Source organism: Canis lupus, chromosome 4 (genome assembly GCF_048164855.1).
Source record: "Canis lupus baileyi chromosome 4, mCanLup2.hap1, whole genome shotgun sequence".
In the NCBI taxonomy this organism is placed as follows: Eukaryota; Metazoa; Chordata; class Mammalia; order Carnivora; family Canidae; genus Canis; species Canis lupus.
The window spans coordinates 55,606,378-55,624,540 of NC_132841.1; the positions used below are offsets into that span (position 1 = coordinate 55,606,378).

General features: G+C 43.7%; 2 protein-coding genes and 1 pseudogene across 7 annotated transcripts in view; 1 reads left to right on the top strand and 2 right to left on the bottom strand.

Annotated features, from left to right (window-relative positions):
- Positions 1-17,598, bottom strand: part of MRPL22 (mitochondrial ribosomal protein L22) — a 38,536-nt gene extending 20,938 nt beyond the window's left edge. Inside the window, exons 1-2 of one of the 3 annotated variants that reach the window (XM_072824397.1) lie at positions 17,147-17,598; positions 16,245-16,287 (exon numbers count right to left, since the gene is read on the bottom strand). In XM_072824397.1, the coding sequence (XP_072680498.1) occupies positions 16,245-16,276 (32 nt within the window). In that variant the 5' untranslated portion in view covers positions 16,277-16,287; positions 17,147-17,598. Of the gene's footprint in view, positions 1-16,244; positions 16,288-16,369; positions 16,480-17,146 lie in introns of those variants that run through there. The other 2 variants (XM_072824395.1, XM_072824398.1) reach the window with 2 other exon arrangements.
- LOC140631674 (splicing factor, proline- and glutamine-rich pseudogene) lies at positions 955-4,281 on the bottom strand (annotated as a pseudogene).
- A 103-nt stretch (positions 17,599-17,701) lies between the features above and the next one.
- Positions 17,702-18,163, top strand: part of GEMIN5 (gem nuclear organelle associated protein 5) — a 40,232-nt gene continuing 39,770 nt past the window's right edge. For 3 of the 4 annotated variants that reach the window (XM_072824385.1, XM_072824387.1, XM_072824388.1), the window contains exon 1: positions 17,702-17,974. In XM_072824385.1, coding sequence (XP_072680486.1) covers positions 17,809-17,974 — 166 coding nt within the window. In that variant the 5' untranslated portion in view covers positions 17,702-17,808. The remainder of the gene's footprint in view (positions 17,975-18,163) is intronic. The other variant, XM_072824389.1, reaches the window with a different exon arrangement.

An 18,163-nucleotide genomic window follows, 5' to 3' on the forward strand; every position in this document is an offset into this window, starting at 1 on the left:
GTTTGGCGCCTGCCTTTGGCCCAGGGCGCGATCCTGGAGACCCGGGATCGAATCCCACGTCGGGCTCCCGGTGCATGGAGCCTGCTTCTCCCTCGGCCTGTGTCTCTGCCTCTCTCTCTCTCTCTCTCTCTGTGACTATCATAAATAAATAAAAATTGAAAAAAAATATTTAAAAAAAAAAAAGATTTACAGTTCAGCTTGCTTACATAACCATTTAAAAATACTTAGCACCAGCTTGCTTCCTATAATGCCAAACAAATCAAATCATGAAACTACTTCAATATGCATTTCTTCTTTTTAAAACAAGGGGGTACTTATTTTTAGAAAGCAATACTTAGCCTATAGATACATTTCCCAGAAATGGCATGTGCCATTCAAAGGCCTAGACACGCTCATGCTTTCAAGTGGAATACCTAGCCTAATGTGCATAGAAGCATGAATGGCAAAGTTGAAGATCCATATTATAACTATTTTTTCTATGTATTTGAAGCACAGTAAAAAAAAAAATTGGTACACTTTGGAAATTCAGTGGCACAAGGTACACTGTCATAACTTGACACAGACATTATACAGTTAAAAAAAAAAAAGGAAATAAAAAGGGAAAAAATTCCCCTGTTTGAAACCCTGTATTACATAATTTTACCTGCCCAAACAGACCATTTACAAATATTAGGTCAATAAACTGCTAACATCCATAAAAAGGTAGCTTTCTTACTAAAATGCAAGAATTTAAAAGATTGGTATCTAAACAAGAAAAGACAAAAACAAACTGGAATGAAAACCTAGATATCACATCTAAAACCGGGGCTTTTTTTTTTTTTTTTTTTTTAATTTTTATTTATTTATGATAGTCACAGAGAGAGAGAGAGAAAGGCAGAGACACAGGCAGAGGGAGAAGCAGGCTCCATGCACCGGGAGCCTGACGTGGGATTCGATCCCGGGTCTCTAGGATCGCGCCCTGGGCCAAAGGCAGGCGCTAAACCACTGCGCCACCCAGGGATCCCCTAAAATCGGGGCTTTTTGTTTGGGCCTTCATACTCTTCTCTCCCTCTACCATATCCTGCTGGAGTTCCAGGCCCCATTCCTCTAGGACCCTGTCCACCCACAGGTCCCGCACCTCCCTGCCCAAAGCGCTCAGTACGCATGTCGCTTCCCATCATGGAACCACTCATGGTTGCTGGCGGGACTCCAGGATTAGCTTCATAACCTATGCCACTGCCACCACCTAGAGGTGGAAATTTCTGGCCTCCTGAACCATAGGGATCTCCCATGTTCATTGCTCCTCCACCACCCATTCTCATGTCTCTTTCTCTTGGATCCACGTAGCCCATCCGGCTATAACTTTCCTCTCTTTGGCGTCTCATTTGTTCTTTCATCTCACGCTGCCGAATCATCTCTTCTTCCCTTCTACGCCGTTCTTCTTCTTGCCTTAGTTGCATTTCTTTACATTTCTGCATTTCTTGATTATGAAATTCTTCCATGCGTCTTAATTCTTCCTGGCATCTCATCAGATCTTGACGCAAAAGATTTGCCTGATGCTCATGATAGGCATCTTCCATTTCATTTTCCAATTTGTCTTTCGCATCTTTCATGTTTTTTTCAACTTGTTCCCTTTGCTGTTTTTCCATTTCATCCAGGGACTTCCATCGCTGAGAATATTCATACTCAAATGTGCCATGCTGGGCAACACGAGGAGGCGTTTCTCTCTCCTTTTGATACATTGGATTCTTCTGTGCAAGTTTTTCAGAAAGGCCATCTTCATCATCTAATTGTTCAAGTGGTTCCACAATGACTGGACGAGGCGTTGTTGTCAGTAAGAAAACACCTTCGCCGCATCTTTCAAATGCTTTTCTTGCCACTGGTTTAGAAGCAAATTCAACAATGCCTTTCCCTGTAGATCTCCCACGATCATCCACAATTACAACAGCCCTCTCAATAGGCCCAAAGTGGCTAAAGGCTTCTTCCAACACTTCGTTGGAAACATAAGGTGAAAGATTTCGCGCCGACAGGGTAGCAGCATGTGTGGCAAAGCGAACCCGAAGCTGCCTACCCCTCATGGGTGTATCATCGAGTTCAGGTTTGGCAATTTCAGCCAGTGCCCTAGATTCAAGTTTAATAAACCCAAATCCTTTGCCTTTGTTGATAAAAACTTCTCCTGGTTCTCCGAATTTAGCAGAGTCTTTTGAATTCATCCTCCATGATGTCCGCAGGTAGAGTCCCCAGAAACAACCAGCAGCGCCGCGTGTAGGTTTTCTCTCCGGGCCTCCTCAGGAGAGACAAGTTGGCTTTGAACCCCTCCGAGTCGGACATCATCTCCTCGCTGCGGCCGCCGGGCGGGGCCCCCGGTGCTGCTGCTGCTGGAAGGGCGGGCGGTGCTGCGGCCCTCCGCGCGGCTCCCTCCCCCCCCACCCCCCGCCCCGGCGGCTTGGGGTGGCCGCGGGGGGTACTCAGGCCCGCCCGGCATTTTGCCGCCTTTCGGGCCTCCGGGGCCTGGGCCCTGTTTAGGCCCCGGGCGCGGGCCCCCTGCGGGCCCCCTGCGGGCGGAGGCGGCGGCCCCCGGCCTGGGGCGGGGTGGTGGGGACCCCGCTGCTCGGCGGCGCGGGCGGGGGCGCCCCAGGCGGCGCCGAGGTGACCGGTGACCGCGGGCGGCGGGGGCGGGGTGGGGCCCGGGCCCGCAGGGGCCCCCGAGGTCGGAGGAGTCGCGGGCGGTGCCGAGCCGGAGGCGGGGGGCGCTGCCCACTCCCGGAGGCAGGCCGGGCCGGGCCCGGCCCCTGAGGACCCACAGGCTTGGACGAGTCCTGCGGCGGCGGCGGCGGCGGCGGCTGATGGCGGCGGCTGCTGCCGTTGCTGTTTGGTGCGGAGGTGGTGACGGGATCGGGGGTTTGGGGCCGCCCTGGCCCGGGCCGGGCCCCATGGGTCCCCGGTTCTGATTGAGGCCCATGCCGGGCGGCGGGGAGCGGAAGTCGTGGAGGCCACCGCGGCCGCCGCCGCGGCTCCGGAACCGTCCCGAGACATGTCTGTGATCAAGGGGCGGTCGAGGCAGAAGCGGAGAAGACGCTCGGGGAACGCGGAGGCCACCTTGCTTCGCACAAGATGGCGGAGGACACAGGCCTAGACTAAAGGATTTTAAAAATCTCTTTTCCTACTGGCTCATTTCTCTTAGGCTACCTCAAGTTCACCACTTTATATCCCGATATTAAGATCAGTACCACCAAAATACTTGACAAAATCTTTGCCATCCACGCTTAGGTTCCACTATTTTAACTGAAAAGCACAAGACTAGGATACATGATGCTGGAGGGCAGACTTTCCATTAAAAAAAAATGTAAGCTAAGTGATAAGGGCAGAGATTATGGAGTCAAGTAACCCAGAGTCTAATCTTAATTCTAATACAATGTAAATGGCCTTGGGGACATCACATAACTTTCCAGAGTTCAGTTTTCTCATTGGTAAATGGAGTAATAACCATAATTACCTCATAGGCTTTTTGAAGAGCTCAAATAAGATACTTTAAGTAAAATATTTAACCTGACACTTAAAAAGGCTCAATAAAATTGATGTTATTACTTTTAGAATAATACCCACTTCATTCTGTTAATGGTGGATAAATAATTAATGTACTGCCCTGTATGATGTCTAGCACATGATAAACACTGATGGCTAGTATTAATTTTAAATCAGGCCCTCTGAACAGTTCATCTCTCCTATTCTCCAAAAAACTGAACACTGTGAACTATAAACTTTATATTACACAATTTCAAACCTTCTTCTCATATTTGCAATTATGATCATTTGCCTCTCTCCTGCTATAATTCATAGGCACTCTAAGTTCATCAACTCTTTGGGCCTCCATTTTTTGATGAAAACAGGAATTGGAGTACATTATCTTTAGGGGCTTTCTGAACTTTAATTATATCCTGAATCTCATTGTTGACATAGGATTACAGAAACACAAACCCCTTGGCTTCTATTTAATTCTTCAATGAAACCACTGTTAATAGAGTTGCAGCCCCCAGGAGTCCAATTCCAGCAGCACAGGGCCCCGGATCCCAGGGCGCCCAAGAGGACAAAGCTGGTGATCCCACGTTCCCCCGGAACAGACAGAAGCAAGGACTCTCCTGCTGCTGGGTGCCCCCCCAAGCCGTGCAGAACAGCACACCTGCGTCGGCCCTGGGAGCATCTAGGCCAGTGTGGACTGGGAGACTGCATTAGTTACTCGCAGGGAACTGACTCCAGGGCTGGAAATCCGGCCGCCACCATTGTTTTTCCTTCTTGCTTCATCTTGTGTCTGGGAGACACGGGGCCACCAGGGAGCAGAGGCCTCACGGAGTAAACAACTCCCACTGAGCCTGGCACCCGGCAGGGGACGCTGCATCTCCCCCAGGTACACACACCTGAGAATCAGCATAGCACCCCTCCCCCAGAAGACCAGCTGGAAGAACAGGGAAGAGTGTTCTTGGCCAAGCAGTGCTGGAAAGCTCCAGGACCAAGGGAAAATCAAGGGAATATAATATATAGAACGAGAGGGTTTCCCCTCTTTAAAATTTTTTTTTCCTTTTTCCATTATACTTGCTTTTATATCAGACTAAAAACTTAGTTTTTTCTCTTTTCCCACCTTAACTACAATATTTTACCAGCTCTTCATTTTTAAGTTTCTTTCTTTTTGACTTCCATATTTCTACAATTACATGTCTTAGACATACTTTTCATTTCTGGATTCCCTTCAACATATTCAATTTAATTTTGGGAGATATATGATATGGGTTTTGTTTTCTCTGCCTCGTTTTATTCTAAAATGGTGGAAGTTAATACCTTCTGAAACATGACCAACATACACCCATAACCAAGTGGAATACCATGCCGGTTCATTCTGTGAGATTATATTCTCCCTTTGTTCCCATTCTGCCCCCCTCTTTTATCTTGTTTATATTTTGGTGGTCAATGTTGGGGCTATCAAAAGTATTGCTGGTTTATATAAATTTGGGATTGACCATCTTCTAACACACAGAACTTAATATACTCAGAACAAAGAGAATCACCCTTTAGGACACCTCAGGTAAACTACATTCTCCCTCCACTACCACTTCACCACCACCATCTCCAAGTCCCATCTTTTTCTTTTTTCTTTTTCTTCTTTTCATTTTTTTTCTTCTTTTTTTTTTTTTTTCCTCCTTCTTAGGGATTTTCGGTCTTTTATTTTTTTACTACTTTCTTTTAAATTTTTTTTTCACTTTAGTGGTCCTTTTGTTTCATTTCATTCTGATCTTCTTTTTCATTTTCTGGTCTCTGACCTCGTCAGAATCATCTAGGATGGAATTTACTTAAGTCGTGGTTGTTATTCTTGACTCACCCCGCTCATACAGCCACTCTGCACTGAACAAAATAATCAGAAACAGCACTCTCTGCCACAGAGTTACAGAATATGGATTCCAATTCGATGTCAGAAAGCCAATTCAGAAGCACAATTATAAAGCTACTGGTGGCTGTGGAAAAAAGCATAAAGGACTCTAGGGACTTCATGACTACAGAATTGAGATCTAATCAGGCCAAAATTAAAAATAAACTGTAAATTTGTTTTATTTTATTTATCCATGAGAGACACACAGAGAGAGAGAGGCAGAGACACAGGCAGAGGGAAAGCAGGCTCCATGCAGGGAGCCCGAAGTGGGACTCAATCCTGAAACGCCCTGTGCCGAAGGCAGCCGCTTAACCGCTAAGCCAGCCATGCATTCCAATTAAAAATAAATTAAATGAGATGCAATCCAAACTGGATGTCCTAATGGCTAGAGTTAATGAGATGGAAGAAAGAGTGAGTGATATAGAAGACAAGTTGATGGTAAGGAAGGAAGCTGATGAAAAAAGAGAAAAACAAGAGACCATGAGGAAAGGCTAAGGGAAATAAATGATAGTCTGAGGTCTAAAATTGGTCTATAATTCTCCTTTTTGGTGGGGTGTTTGTCTGGTTTTGGAATCAGGGTGATGCGGGCCTCACCCTGCTCAAAAGAGAAAAACAATTAAGAGACCATGAGGAAAGGCTAAGGGAAATAAATGATAGTCTGAGAAGGAAGAATCTACATATAATTGGGGTTCCAGAAGAGGCCAAGATGGAGAGAAGGCCAGAAAGTATATTTAAACAAATCACAGCAAAGAACTTCCCTAATTTGGAGAGGAAAACAGGCAATCAGATCAAGACATAGAGAGGGGATGCCTGGGTGGCGCAGTGCTTTAGCGCCTGCCTTTGGCCCAGGGCGCAATCCTAGAGACCCGGGATCGAATCCCACGTCGGGCTTCCGGTGCATGGAGCCTGCTTCTCCCTCTGTCTATGTCTCTGCCTCTCTCTCTCTCTCTCTCTGTGACTATCATAAATAAATAAAAATTAAAAAAAAAAGACATAGAGAGGACCCCTTTACTGCAAAATCAATAAAAACTGTTCAACACCTCACATTTAATAGTGAAACTTGCAAATTCCAAAGATAAAGAGAAAATCCTAAAGGCAGCTCGAGACAAGAGATTCTAAAGTTATATGGGGAGAAATATCAGATTAACAGCAGATATCTCCACAAAGACCTGGCAGACCAGAAAGGGCTGGCAGGATATATTCAGGGTACTAAATGAGAAGAACATGCAGCCAAGAATATTTTATCCAGCAAGGCTGTCATTCAGAATAGGAGAGATAAAAAGCTTCCAGGATAGGCAGAAACTGAAAGAATATGTGACCACCAAACCAACTCTGCAGGAAATATTAAGGAGGACCCTGTAAAACAAAGAGGAAGCCCAAAGAAATAATCCACAAACAGGAATTGAATCGGTATTACGATGACACTAAATTTGTATCTTTCAATAGTTACTCTGAACATGAATGGGCTAAATGATCCCATCAAAAGACGCAGGATTTCGGACTGGATAAAAAACCAAGACCCATCTATTTGCTGTCTACAAGAGATTCATTTTAGATCAAAGGACACCTCCAGCCTGAAAATCAAAGGTTGGAGAACCATTTACCATTGAAATGGTCCTCAAAAGAAAGCTGAGGTAGCAATCCTCATATCAGATAAATTAAAGTTTATACCAAAGACTATAGTATAAAATGAAGAGAACACTGTATCATACTTAAAGGATCTATCCAACAAGAACCTAAGAATCATGAATATTTATGCCCCTAATGTGGGAGCTGCCAAGTATATCAATCAATTAATAACCAAAGTAAAGAGATACTTAGATAATTATACACTAATAGTAGAAGACTTCAACACAGCACTTTCTGCAAATGAACAGATATTCTAAGCACAACATCTCAAAAGAAACAAGAGCTTTAAATGATATACTGGACCAGATGGATTTCGCAGATACATACAGAACTTTCCAAAAGCAACTGAATACGCATTCTTCTCAAGTGTACATGGAATTTTTTCCAGATTAGACCACGTACTGGGTCACGAATCAGGTCTCAACCAATACCAAAAGACTGGGATTGTTCCCTGCATATTTTCAGACCACAATGCTTTGAAACTAGAACTCAATCACAAGAAGAAATATGGAAGAAACTCAAACACATGGAGGTTAAAGAGCATCCTACTAAAAGATGAATGGGTCAACCAGTAAATTAGAGAGGAAGTAAAAAAGATTCATGGAAACTAATGAAAATGAAGATACAAGCATTCAAAATGTCTGGGATACAGCAAAAGCGGTCCTTTTTTTTTTTTCTTTTTTTTTAAGATTTATTCTCTTATTTATTCATGACAGATATAGAGAGAGAAAGAGAGAGGCAGAGACACAGGAGGAAGGAGAAGCAGGCTCCATGCCGGGAACCCGACGCGGGACTCGATCCCGGGACTCCAAGATCACACCCTGGGCCAAAGGCAGGTGCCAAACCACTGAGCCACCCAGGGATCCCCAGCAAAAGCAGGAAAATACATCACAATACAAGCCCCCCTCAAAAAATTGAAAAAACTCAAATACACAGGCTAACCCTGCACCTAAAGGAACTGGAGAAAGAACAGCAAGTAAAACCTACACCCAACAGAAGAGAGATAATAAACAATCTAGCAGAACTCAGTGAAATAGAGACCAAAAGACTGTAGAACAGATCAACAAAACCAGGAGTTGGGTTCCTTGAAAGAATTAATAAGATAGACAAACCATTAGCCAGCCTTATTAAAAAGAAAAAAGATCCAAATTAATAAAATCATGAATGAAAGAGGAGAGATCACAACCAATACCAAGGAAATACAAACGATCTTAAAAACATATTATGAGCAGCAATATGCCAACACAGAAGAAATCTAGGCAATCTAGAAGAAATGGATGCATTTCTGGAAAACCACAAACTACCAAAACTGGAACAAGAAGAAATACAAAACCTGAAGAGGCCAATAACCAGCAAGGAAATTGAAGCAGTCATCAAAAACTTCCCAAGACACAAAAGTCCACGGCCAGATGGCTTCCCAGGGGAATTCTATCAAATGTTTAAAGAAGAAACAATACCTATTCTACTAAAGCTGTTCCAGAGGAGAGAATTCCATTTGGATGGAATACTTCCAAACTGTTTAATGAGGCCCGCATCACCCTGATTCCAAAACCAGACAAACACCCCACCAAAAAGGAGAATTATAGACCAATATCCCTGATGAACACAGATGCAAAAATTATCAACAAGATACTAGCCAAAAGGATCCAACAATACATAAAGAAGATCATTCACCATGACCAAGTGGGATTTATCCCCAGGATGCAAGGTTGGTTCAACACTCAAAAAACAATCAACGTGATAGATCACATCAACAAAAGAAAAAACAAGAACCATATGATCCTCTCAATAGATGCAGAGAAACCATTTGACAAAATACAGCATCCATTCCTGATCAAAACTCTTCAGAGTGTAGGGATAGAGGGAACATTCCTCAGCATCATAAAAGCCATCTATGAAAAGCCCACAGCAAATATTCTCAATGGGGAAAACCTGAGAGCCTTTCCCCTAAGATCAGGAACAAGACAGGGATGTCCACTCTCACCACTGCAATTCAACATAGTACTAGAAGTCCTAGCCTCAGCAATCAGACAACAAAAAGAAATAGAAACCACTCAAATTGGCAAAGAAGTCAAACCCTCCCTCTTCAAAGATACATGACACTGTACCTAGAAAACCCAAAAGACTCCACCCTAAGATTGCTAGAACTCATACAGCAATTCAACAATATGGAAGGAAGGATACAAACTCAATGCCCAGAAATCAGAGGCATTTCTATACACTAACAATGAGGCTGAAGAAAGAGAAATTAAGGAGTCAATCCCATTTATAATTGCACCCAAAAGTATAAGATACCTAGGAATAAACCTAACCAAAGAGGTAAAGGATCTATACCCTAAAAACTACAGAACACTTCAGGAAGAAATTGAGGAAGACACAAAGAAATGGAAAAATATTCCATGCTCATAGAAGAATTAACATTGTGAAAATGCCTATGCTACCCAGGGCAATTTACACATTCAATGCAATCCTTATCAGAGTACCATGGACTTTCTTCAGAGAGTTAGAACAAATTATTTTAAGATTTGTGTAGAATCAGAAAAGACCCCAAATAGCCAGGGGAATTTTAAAAAAGAAAACCATATCTGGGGGCATCACAATGCCAGATTTCAGGTTGTACTACAAAGCTGTGGTCATCAAGACAGTCTGGTACTGGTACAAAAACAGACACATAGATCAATGGAACAGAATAGAGAATCCAGAAGTGGACCCTCAACTTCATGGTCAACTAATATTCGATAAAGGAGGAAAGACTATCCATTGGAAGAAAGACAGTCTCTTCAATAAATGGTGCTGGGAAAATTGGACATCCACATGCAGGAGAATGAAACTAGACCACTCTCTTGCACCATACACAAAGATAAACTCAAAATGGATGAAAGATCTAAATGGGAGACAAGAGTCCATCAAAATCCTAGAGGAGAACACAGGCAACACCCTTTTTAAACTCGGCCACAGTAAATTCTTGCAAGATACATCCAAGAAGGCAAAAGAAACAAAAGCAAAAATGAACTATTTGGACTTCATCAAGAGAAGAAGCTTTTGCACAGCAAAGGATACAGTCAACAAAACTAAAAAACAACCTACAGAATGGGAGAAGATATTTGCAAATGACGTATCAGATAAAGGGCTAGTTTCCAAGATCTATAAAGAACTTATTAAACTCAACACCAAAGAAACAAACAATCCAATCATAAAATGGGCAAAAGACATGAAGAGAAATCTCACAAAGGAAGACATAGACATGGCCAACACGCACATGAGAAAATGCTCTGCATCACTTGCCATCAGGGAAATACAAATCAAAACCACAATGAGATACCACCTCACACCAGTGAGAATGGGGAAAATTAACAAGGCAGGAAACAACAAATGTTAGAGAGGATGTGGAGAAAAGGGAACCCTCTTACCCTGTTGGTGGGAATGTGATCTGGTGCAGCCACTCTGGAAAACTGTGTGGAGGTTCCTCAAAGAGTTAAAAATAGACCTGCCCTACGACCCAGCAATTGCACTGTTGGGGATTTACCCCAAAGACACAGATGCAATGAAACGCCGGGACACCTGCACCCTGATGTTTATAGTAGCAATGTCCACAATAGCCAAACTGTGGAAGGAGCCTCTATGTCCATCGAAAAATGAATGGATAAAGATGTGGTTTATGTATACAATGGAATATTACTCAGCCATTAGAAATGACAAATACCCACCATTTGCTTCAACGTGGATGGAACTGGAGGGTATTACACAGAGTGAAAACAGTCAATCAGAGAAGGACAAACATTATATGTTCTCATTCATTTGGGGAATATAAATAATAGTGAAAGGGAATATAAGGGAAGGGAGAAGAAATGTGTGGGAAATATCAGAAAGGGAGACAGAACATGAAGACTCCTAACTCTGGGAAACGAACTAGGGGTGGTGGAAGGGGAGGAGGGCGGGGGGTGGGGGTGAATGGGTGACGGACACTGCGGGGGCACTTGACGGGATGAGCACTGGGTGTTATTCTGTATGTTGGCAAATTGAACACCAATAAAAAATACATTTATTATTAAAAAAAAAAAAGAGAGAGAAAGAAAACCAGAGTCGGGGGCATCACAATGCCGGATTTCAAGCTGTACTACAAAGCTGTGATCATCAAGACAGTGTGGTACTGGCACAAAAACAGACACATAGATCAATGGAACAGAAAAGAGAACCCAGAAATGGGCCCTCAACTCTATGGTCAGCTAATATTTGACAAAGCAGGAAAGACTATCCACTGGCAAAAGGACAGTCTCTTCAATAAATGGTGCTGGGAAAATTGAACGGCCACGTGCAGAAGAATGAAACTAGACCATTCTCTTACACCATACACAAAGATAAACTCAAAATGGATGAAAGATCTAAATGTGAGACAAGGATCTATCAAAATCCTAGAGAACACAGGTAACACCCTTTTTGAACTTGGCCACAGCAACTTCTTGCAAGATACATCTATGAAGGCAAGGGAAACAAAAGCAAAAATGAACTATTGGGACTTCATCAAGGTAAAAAGCTTCTGCACAGCAAAGAAACAGTCAACAAAACTAAAAGACAACCTACAGAATGGGAGAAGATACTTGCAAATGACCTATTGGATAAAGGGCTAGTATCTATAAAGAACTTACTAAACTCAACATCCAAGAAACAAACAATCCAATCATGAAACGGGCAAAAGACATGAACAGAAATTTCAGAGGAAGACATAGACACGGCCAATAAGCACATGAGAAAATGCTCCACATCACTTGCCATCAGGGAAATACAAATCAAAACCACAATGAGAAAAAAGAAAAAAAAAAAAAAAAAACACAATGAGATACCACCCCTCACCAGTGAGAATGGTGAAACTTAACAAAACAGGAAACAACAAATGTTGGAGAGGATGTGGAGAAAGGGGAACCCTCTTGCACTCTTGGTGAGAATGTGAACTGGTGCAGCCCACTCTGGAAAACTGTGTGGAGGTTCCTCAAAGAGTTAAAAATAGACCTGCCCTACGACCCAGCAATGACACTGCTGGGGATTTACCCCAAAGATACAGATGCAGTGAAACGCCAGGACATCTGTACCCCAATGTTTATAGCAACGATGTCCACAATAGCCAAACTGTGGAAGGAGCCTCGGTGTCCACTGAAAGATGAATGGATAAAGAAGATGTGGTATATGTATACAAAGTAATATTACTCAGCCATTAGAAAGGGCGAATATTCACCATTTGTTTCAAAGTGGATAGAACTGGAGGGTATTATGCTGAGTGAAGTAAGTCAATCGGAGAAAGACAGTCATTATATGGTTTCAGTCATACAGGGAATATAAGAAATAATGAAAGAGATTATAGGGGAAAGGAGGGAAAATGAGAAAAATTAGAGAGGGTGACAAAATATGAGAGACTCCTAACTCTGGGAAACGAACAAGGGGTAGTGGAAGGCAGGCGGGCGGGGGGATGGGGTGACTGGATGACAAGCACTGAGGGCAGCACTTGATGAGATGAGCACTGGGTAGTATACTATATGTTGGCAAATCAAACTTCAATTTAAAAAAAAGAAAGAAAGATTGAAACCACTGTTTTATCAACCAGTCTGAAAATGCTTCAGGGTGAGGCCCATGATATCTAGCACAGTGTCTTATACTCAAGGCAATACACATTTGATAAATTAAATATGGTGCTTAATAAATTAAACACATTTTGAATTGATAATGACAAAGATGTCTGAATACCTACAATACTTTCAGGGCTCAAATGGCTCATAAGATGAATTATGAAGCACATACTAAACAACTATAATAAAATTATTATATTTAATAAAATTAAATTAAAATATTCCAAACAGAGCACTTAATTCAAAAGTATATTAAATCAAAAGTTCTTATTCACCCTCTCCTGGTCAGCTGTTGGAACAACAGAGATAAAGCAGAAAATGAAGCAATCATAAGGTAAACTGAAAATCTTTCATTCAAAACTTAACTATGTAATTTGAAACTTACAACTTTTAAGACCTTTTTATGTAAGAAACACTGTGAACACTCACCAGAGAAAATGAACTCAAGAAAAGGAAATTTGTGAAATTAACAAATGAGAACCTGAATTATTGCTAGAATCCATTTCCGTCTGTAAATTTTTTTCCAACAAATATTAAATTTTAAGTCTGTCTAGCACTTTAGATCATTGCTAGCATTCTAAAGAATTAGAACTAGTTAAAACCTTTAAAAAAAAAACTAAAAGGCATCAAAGGATCAACTTTCCTTACTAATATTTACTATATCCTCCTTTATTGGGAAGTTCAAATCCCTTTAGCTTCACTAGATCTCTGTAAAGTGGATGAACTAAGGTAGGCCTGAACCAAATCTCCAAAGTGTCTGTACACACAGCAGATACACAGGTACCCCATTATGGTGAGACTGACAGAGTTCAAATAGAGAGTGGGTGGTATACTGAAACTAGCATATGAATTTTCTTACTCCTGTTACTCTTATGTCTTCCATCTACCAACATTTAAGGATTCAGTTTAAGTATTACCTTTCAAATTCTTCCCATAGCCATTAGATACATTAAAGAGTAGCAGATACAAAGCAAATTTTAGGATTAAGAATTCAGATTAAACAGTATTTCAAAGTTTCTAAAGTCACAATTTGAGAAATAATACTTCCCATTTATTATTCAAAGTTCATTTTGAACTTTAGTACAAGATATACCCAAATCCCAAGTGAAGATAATACCGGCATCTGGCTTACCATGAGAATATCATGCTACTATACACATCAAGGTAAAAAATTCTTTGTTCCCAATTTACTTTTGCTAACATTAAGTTAATCCCACACTTGAGACTGAATAAAAGAACATCCTTGCCTCAATAAGAATCTAAAAGGGCTGAAGTGATGTGCATATTGTCATAACTCAATATAATTCCATTTTGTGAAAGTCAAGGACAATCAAACAAGGAAACAAGAGTTTAGCAAACAAATAAAAAAAAATTTTCAGCAACTTTCGACCCTAATAAACTCAGAAGTTCCTCAATCTCTGCAATATTGACATGTTAAGCCAGATCATTCTTTGTTGTGAGGATTATCCTGTATCTTATAGGATGTTTAGCAGAATTCCTCACCTCTAGCCACTAAATGGCAGCAGCACCCCCTGCCTGAGTTGTGACAACCAAAAATGTCCCCAGAAATTGGCAAATGTCTCAGGGGATTTGAGGTAGGGAGTGGGGGCAAAACTGGCCCCAGCTGAAAGTCACTATTAGCTAAAGTGATGGGGCAGGGGCGGAGGGGAGAGGTTTTTGCAGACTAAAGAACATGACTTCCCGGTTCCAAAAGGTTCCTGTTACCATGTCATAAACATGTGGATAGTTAGCAAGCCAGATTTTTAGGGAGCCTGTGTGGCTCAGTCAATTAAGTGTCTGACTCTTGATTTTGGCTCAGATCTTGATGTCAGTGTCCTGGGATAGAACCTGGCCTCACAGTCCCTGCTCAGTGGGGATCTGCTTGGGATTCACTCTCCCTCTCCCTCTTCCACTCCTCTCTAAAATAAATCTATCTTTTAAAATTATAATAATAAAGCCCAAAATAGAGATTCATAAAATTATATAACTTCAAAACTAAAAAGAGCCTTAGGGATTATCCAACAAAATCGAACTCTCCTGTATTACATAGATGAAAAGACCAAAACTAAACTGCTGAAGTTGCTTGCTCAGAGCTTCTAAGTACAAGTCAGTGCAGGACAATTTAGGTCAACAATCATTAAAAAATATTCTTTGTGCAAAACTCCATCCTGGAACTATAAAGAGAAACAAGAAGTATCCCTACCTATCCAGAGTATACAAGCTAGTAAAGAGCACAGAGACATAACATGAAGCCACTATGAAGACAAGCATGCTAAAAGGAAGGAGGGATTAATTTCCTTCCTTCTCAGTGAGATCTGAGAAATCTCCTAAAGAAGAAACATCTGAACAGGGTTTTAAATAATTAGAACTCCTATATAGACAGGAAGTGAAGGCACAGGATGAACGCCAAGAAGCAAATAAATAGACAGCATATTCAGAAAAAGTAAGTAAGTCATCCCATACTAGGGTGGGATGATAAAAGATAAAGAAAATCTTGAAAAGCAAATTGCAGACAAATCCTAAGGAGCAGTGCCTCCCATTTTCTTCTTTAGCCCACCTGTTCATTCCCCTGACCCAGGAACTGGAAACAGCTAAATATAATGGGAACTCAGTAATAGCTTATAATGATAAAAAAAAAAAAAAAAAAAAAAAACAGTAATAGCAGCTAGAATTTAGGGTGGGATTGTTATATGCTATGCACTATGCTAAACACTTCATATACATTACCTCATTTAATCCTCATAAAAAATCCAAGGCATAGGTACCAATATTACTCTCCTCGCATATTTAAGTACAAAAACTTAGGAAAGATAAGTAATCTTTCCAAAATCAAACGGTTTAAAAAGTGGATTCACACCCAACTTATCGGTTTCTGAAAGCCTATGAACTAAGCCAAAATAAGTTCCAACAAATGCGCCAGATTATCAATCTCCAAATATCAACAGCTGTACTGCAGAAGAGGGGAAGACAGACAAGAAGAAGGTGACAGAGAAAGGCTCCTTGCCATTCCTGACTTAACTGCATTTCCCTAACGAAAAAACTTTTGTTCTGAGGTCTAAGAATACTTTGGAGAATATAGTATAAAGCTTTAAAATTTCCTATGACTAGGGCAGCCTTAGGCAAGTCATTTTACTTTGAGGAGCTTCAATTTCCTTGTCTGAAAAATGGGTGTAGCAATACCTACACTATGAAAGATGTTATGAGAATGAGATCAAGCATATAAGGCGTTTAACACGACGCTAGATACATTGTAAAGCGCGGTTGTCTCCGATACAGCCCCTGCTCATGGTAAGCAGGAACGAGAGGGAACCAGAAAAGTCGGACGCTCCCAACACCGTTGGGAAAAGCGTTAACCATGCTCAGAGACTGTCCAGAAAAGAGATTCACAATGTCCCTTGAATAACCGGTTATCCTGATTCCGTCGGAGCCATGCAGCACGGCGGCGGAAAGATGGAGTGACCAAGTAGACTGGCTGTCCCGTTCGTTTCCACAGCCACAGAACCTAAGGGCCGAGGGTGGCACACAGGCGCCCAGGAATTAACTGACAACCCGGTAAGGAGTCCTTGAGTCCTCTGCAACTCCGGGGTGAAAAGACTTACCCTAAGGCCAGCTTCCTCCGCAGGTTCGGCATCCATGATGCACCTGAAACATCAACACAAGCAGTCAGTTCCGATTTCCACCTCCATTCCCTCCTACGGCGCCTAAACCGCTCAGAAATCCCTACCCAGGCGCTCCAGCGTTGCCGCCGCCATCTTCCTCCCTCCCTCTACGGAAGCCTCCGAGTTCACGCACTGCCGGGACCACGCGCATGCGCAGTTCTCAGGTTGCCTGCCCCCGCGCGAGACCCGGCAGTACTCCCGCCCCGGGTGCCGTCCTGGGGACCGCGAACGCGCCGCCCGCGCCTGAGGTGTGAGCCGGACAACTTTGCCTGGGAGTGAGTGACTTTAACACAGGCCGAAGACTGAGAGTGTACGGACATTCATGGAGATCCAGAAAAATTGAGAAACCTCCCCTCACACGTGGCCAGAAAGAGTAGGACAAGAGACGGTGAACAAGCCACCTAACGTGGGTGGACCTGTTTCCTCAGCAAAACAGAAAAGCGGCACAGGCTTGTTGTGAAGATCACTAGAGATCGTGTGGAAAGCTCTTTCAAAGAACAAACAGCTCAAATATAGAGTATGATGTCCTAATCCCTATGCTAATCTCCAGGTTGATCTACAAGAGATAAATCAATACTCATATGCCGGGCAGGCGTTTCACTAAATCTGTGAATTCCTCACAGCAATCCGACCAGGCATGGGTTATCACCTTCCTGCAAGTGAGAAAGCAGATTGGGACAGGTTAAGGTATCTCCAACAACAACCGGCAAAACCACTGATTCAGCCTCGGCCTGGATGCCTCCCAAACTGGTGCCCCTACCCACATTCAAAAACATGCGTGGCCTCTCCCCGTTAGGAGAGATCTCCGGCGTCGTTCGTCCCCGTTCAGGGCTGCCACATACCCCAGGAGAGCCGGGGCGCGGAGCCCGCAGCTCCACACACATCGCCCTTCACGGAGCCGGCACCCCATCAAGTCACGCGATTCTGCTCCTCTTTGAGTCCGAAGACTCTAGGGCCAGAATTTCCTCGCGGTTGCAGAAACTAACTCTTCCGGTCTTTTTTGATTTGATTCGAACGTTTATCTTTTGGTTAACTGGCTTGTTGCAGGTCTCTCTGCAGAATCTCCGGAGCTAGCGAAGTACCCTGGCACAGAGCGTTCACAACTACTTGATGGAATAGTGGCTGAACTATTCAAAAATTAAAACGGCTGGTCGAGGTGACTCCACTAGTCAGTCTAACGCTTTAATTAGTACTTTGCTGTGGGAGGTGAGAAAGCCTGACCCCCAGGCTGGGCTCGGCAGCACCGGGACTCCTGGCCCCGGGCGGCGGCGGCGGCAGGCAGAGCCCCGCGCGCGCGGCCGCCCCTCCCAGCCCGGCGGCGGCGGCGGCGGCGGCGGCGGCGGGAGCGGCGCTCGCGGTGCGGCCTGGGCCTCGGCGCGCGCCGTAGCGGCGGGCCCGGCGAGGCGGGGCTCCGAGCCAGCCCCGCCCCCTTCCCGGCTGCGGCGTGGGGCTGCGAACGGTCTGCTCCTGGGGTTCCTTCGTTCGTCCCTGCTGGGCCGTGATCATGGGACAGGAGCCGCGCACGCTGCCGCCCTCTCCTAACTGGTACTGCGCCCGCTGCAGCGATGCGGTGCCCGGGGGCCTCTTCGGCTTCGCAGCGCGGACCTCCGTCTTCCTTGTGCGCGTGGGCCCAAGCGCTGGCGCGATCCCTGGGACGCCCCCATTTCGAGGTAACTCCCCGCTTTGAGCCCCCGCCCTCCTGCCCTTGTTGGGTTCGTCGTAGGCGCCGAGGGAGAGTTTCTAGGCACCCTTCCCTGCAGGTGGGGAAACTGAGGCCCAGGTTGGCAGAAGGATACCGGGCTGAGTTGCGTCCGCGTCTCCAGGATTGAGTTACCATACCACGCTGTGGCTGCGCGGCC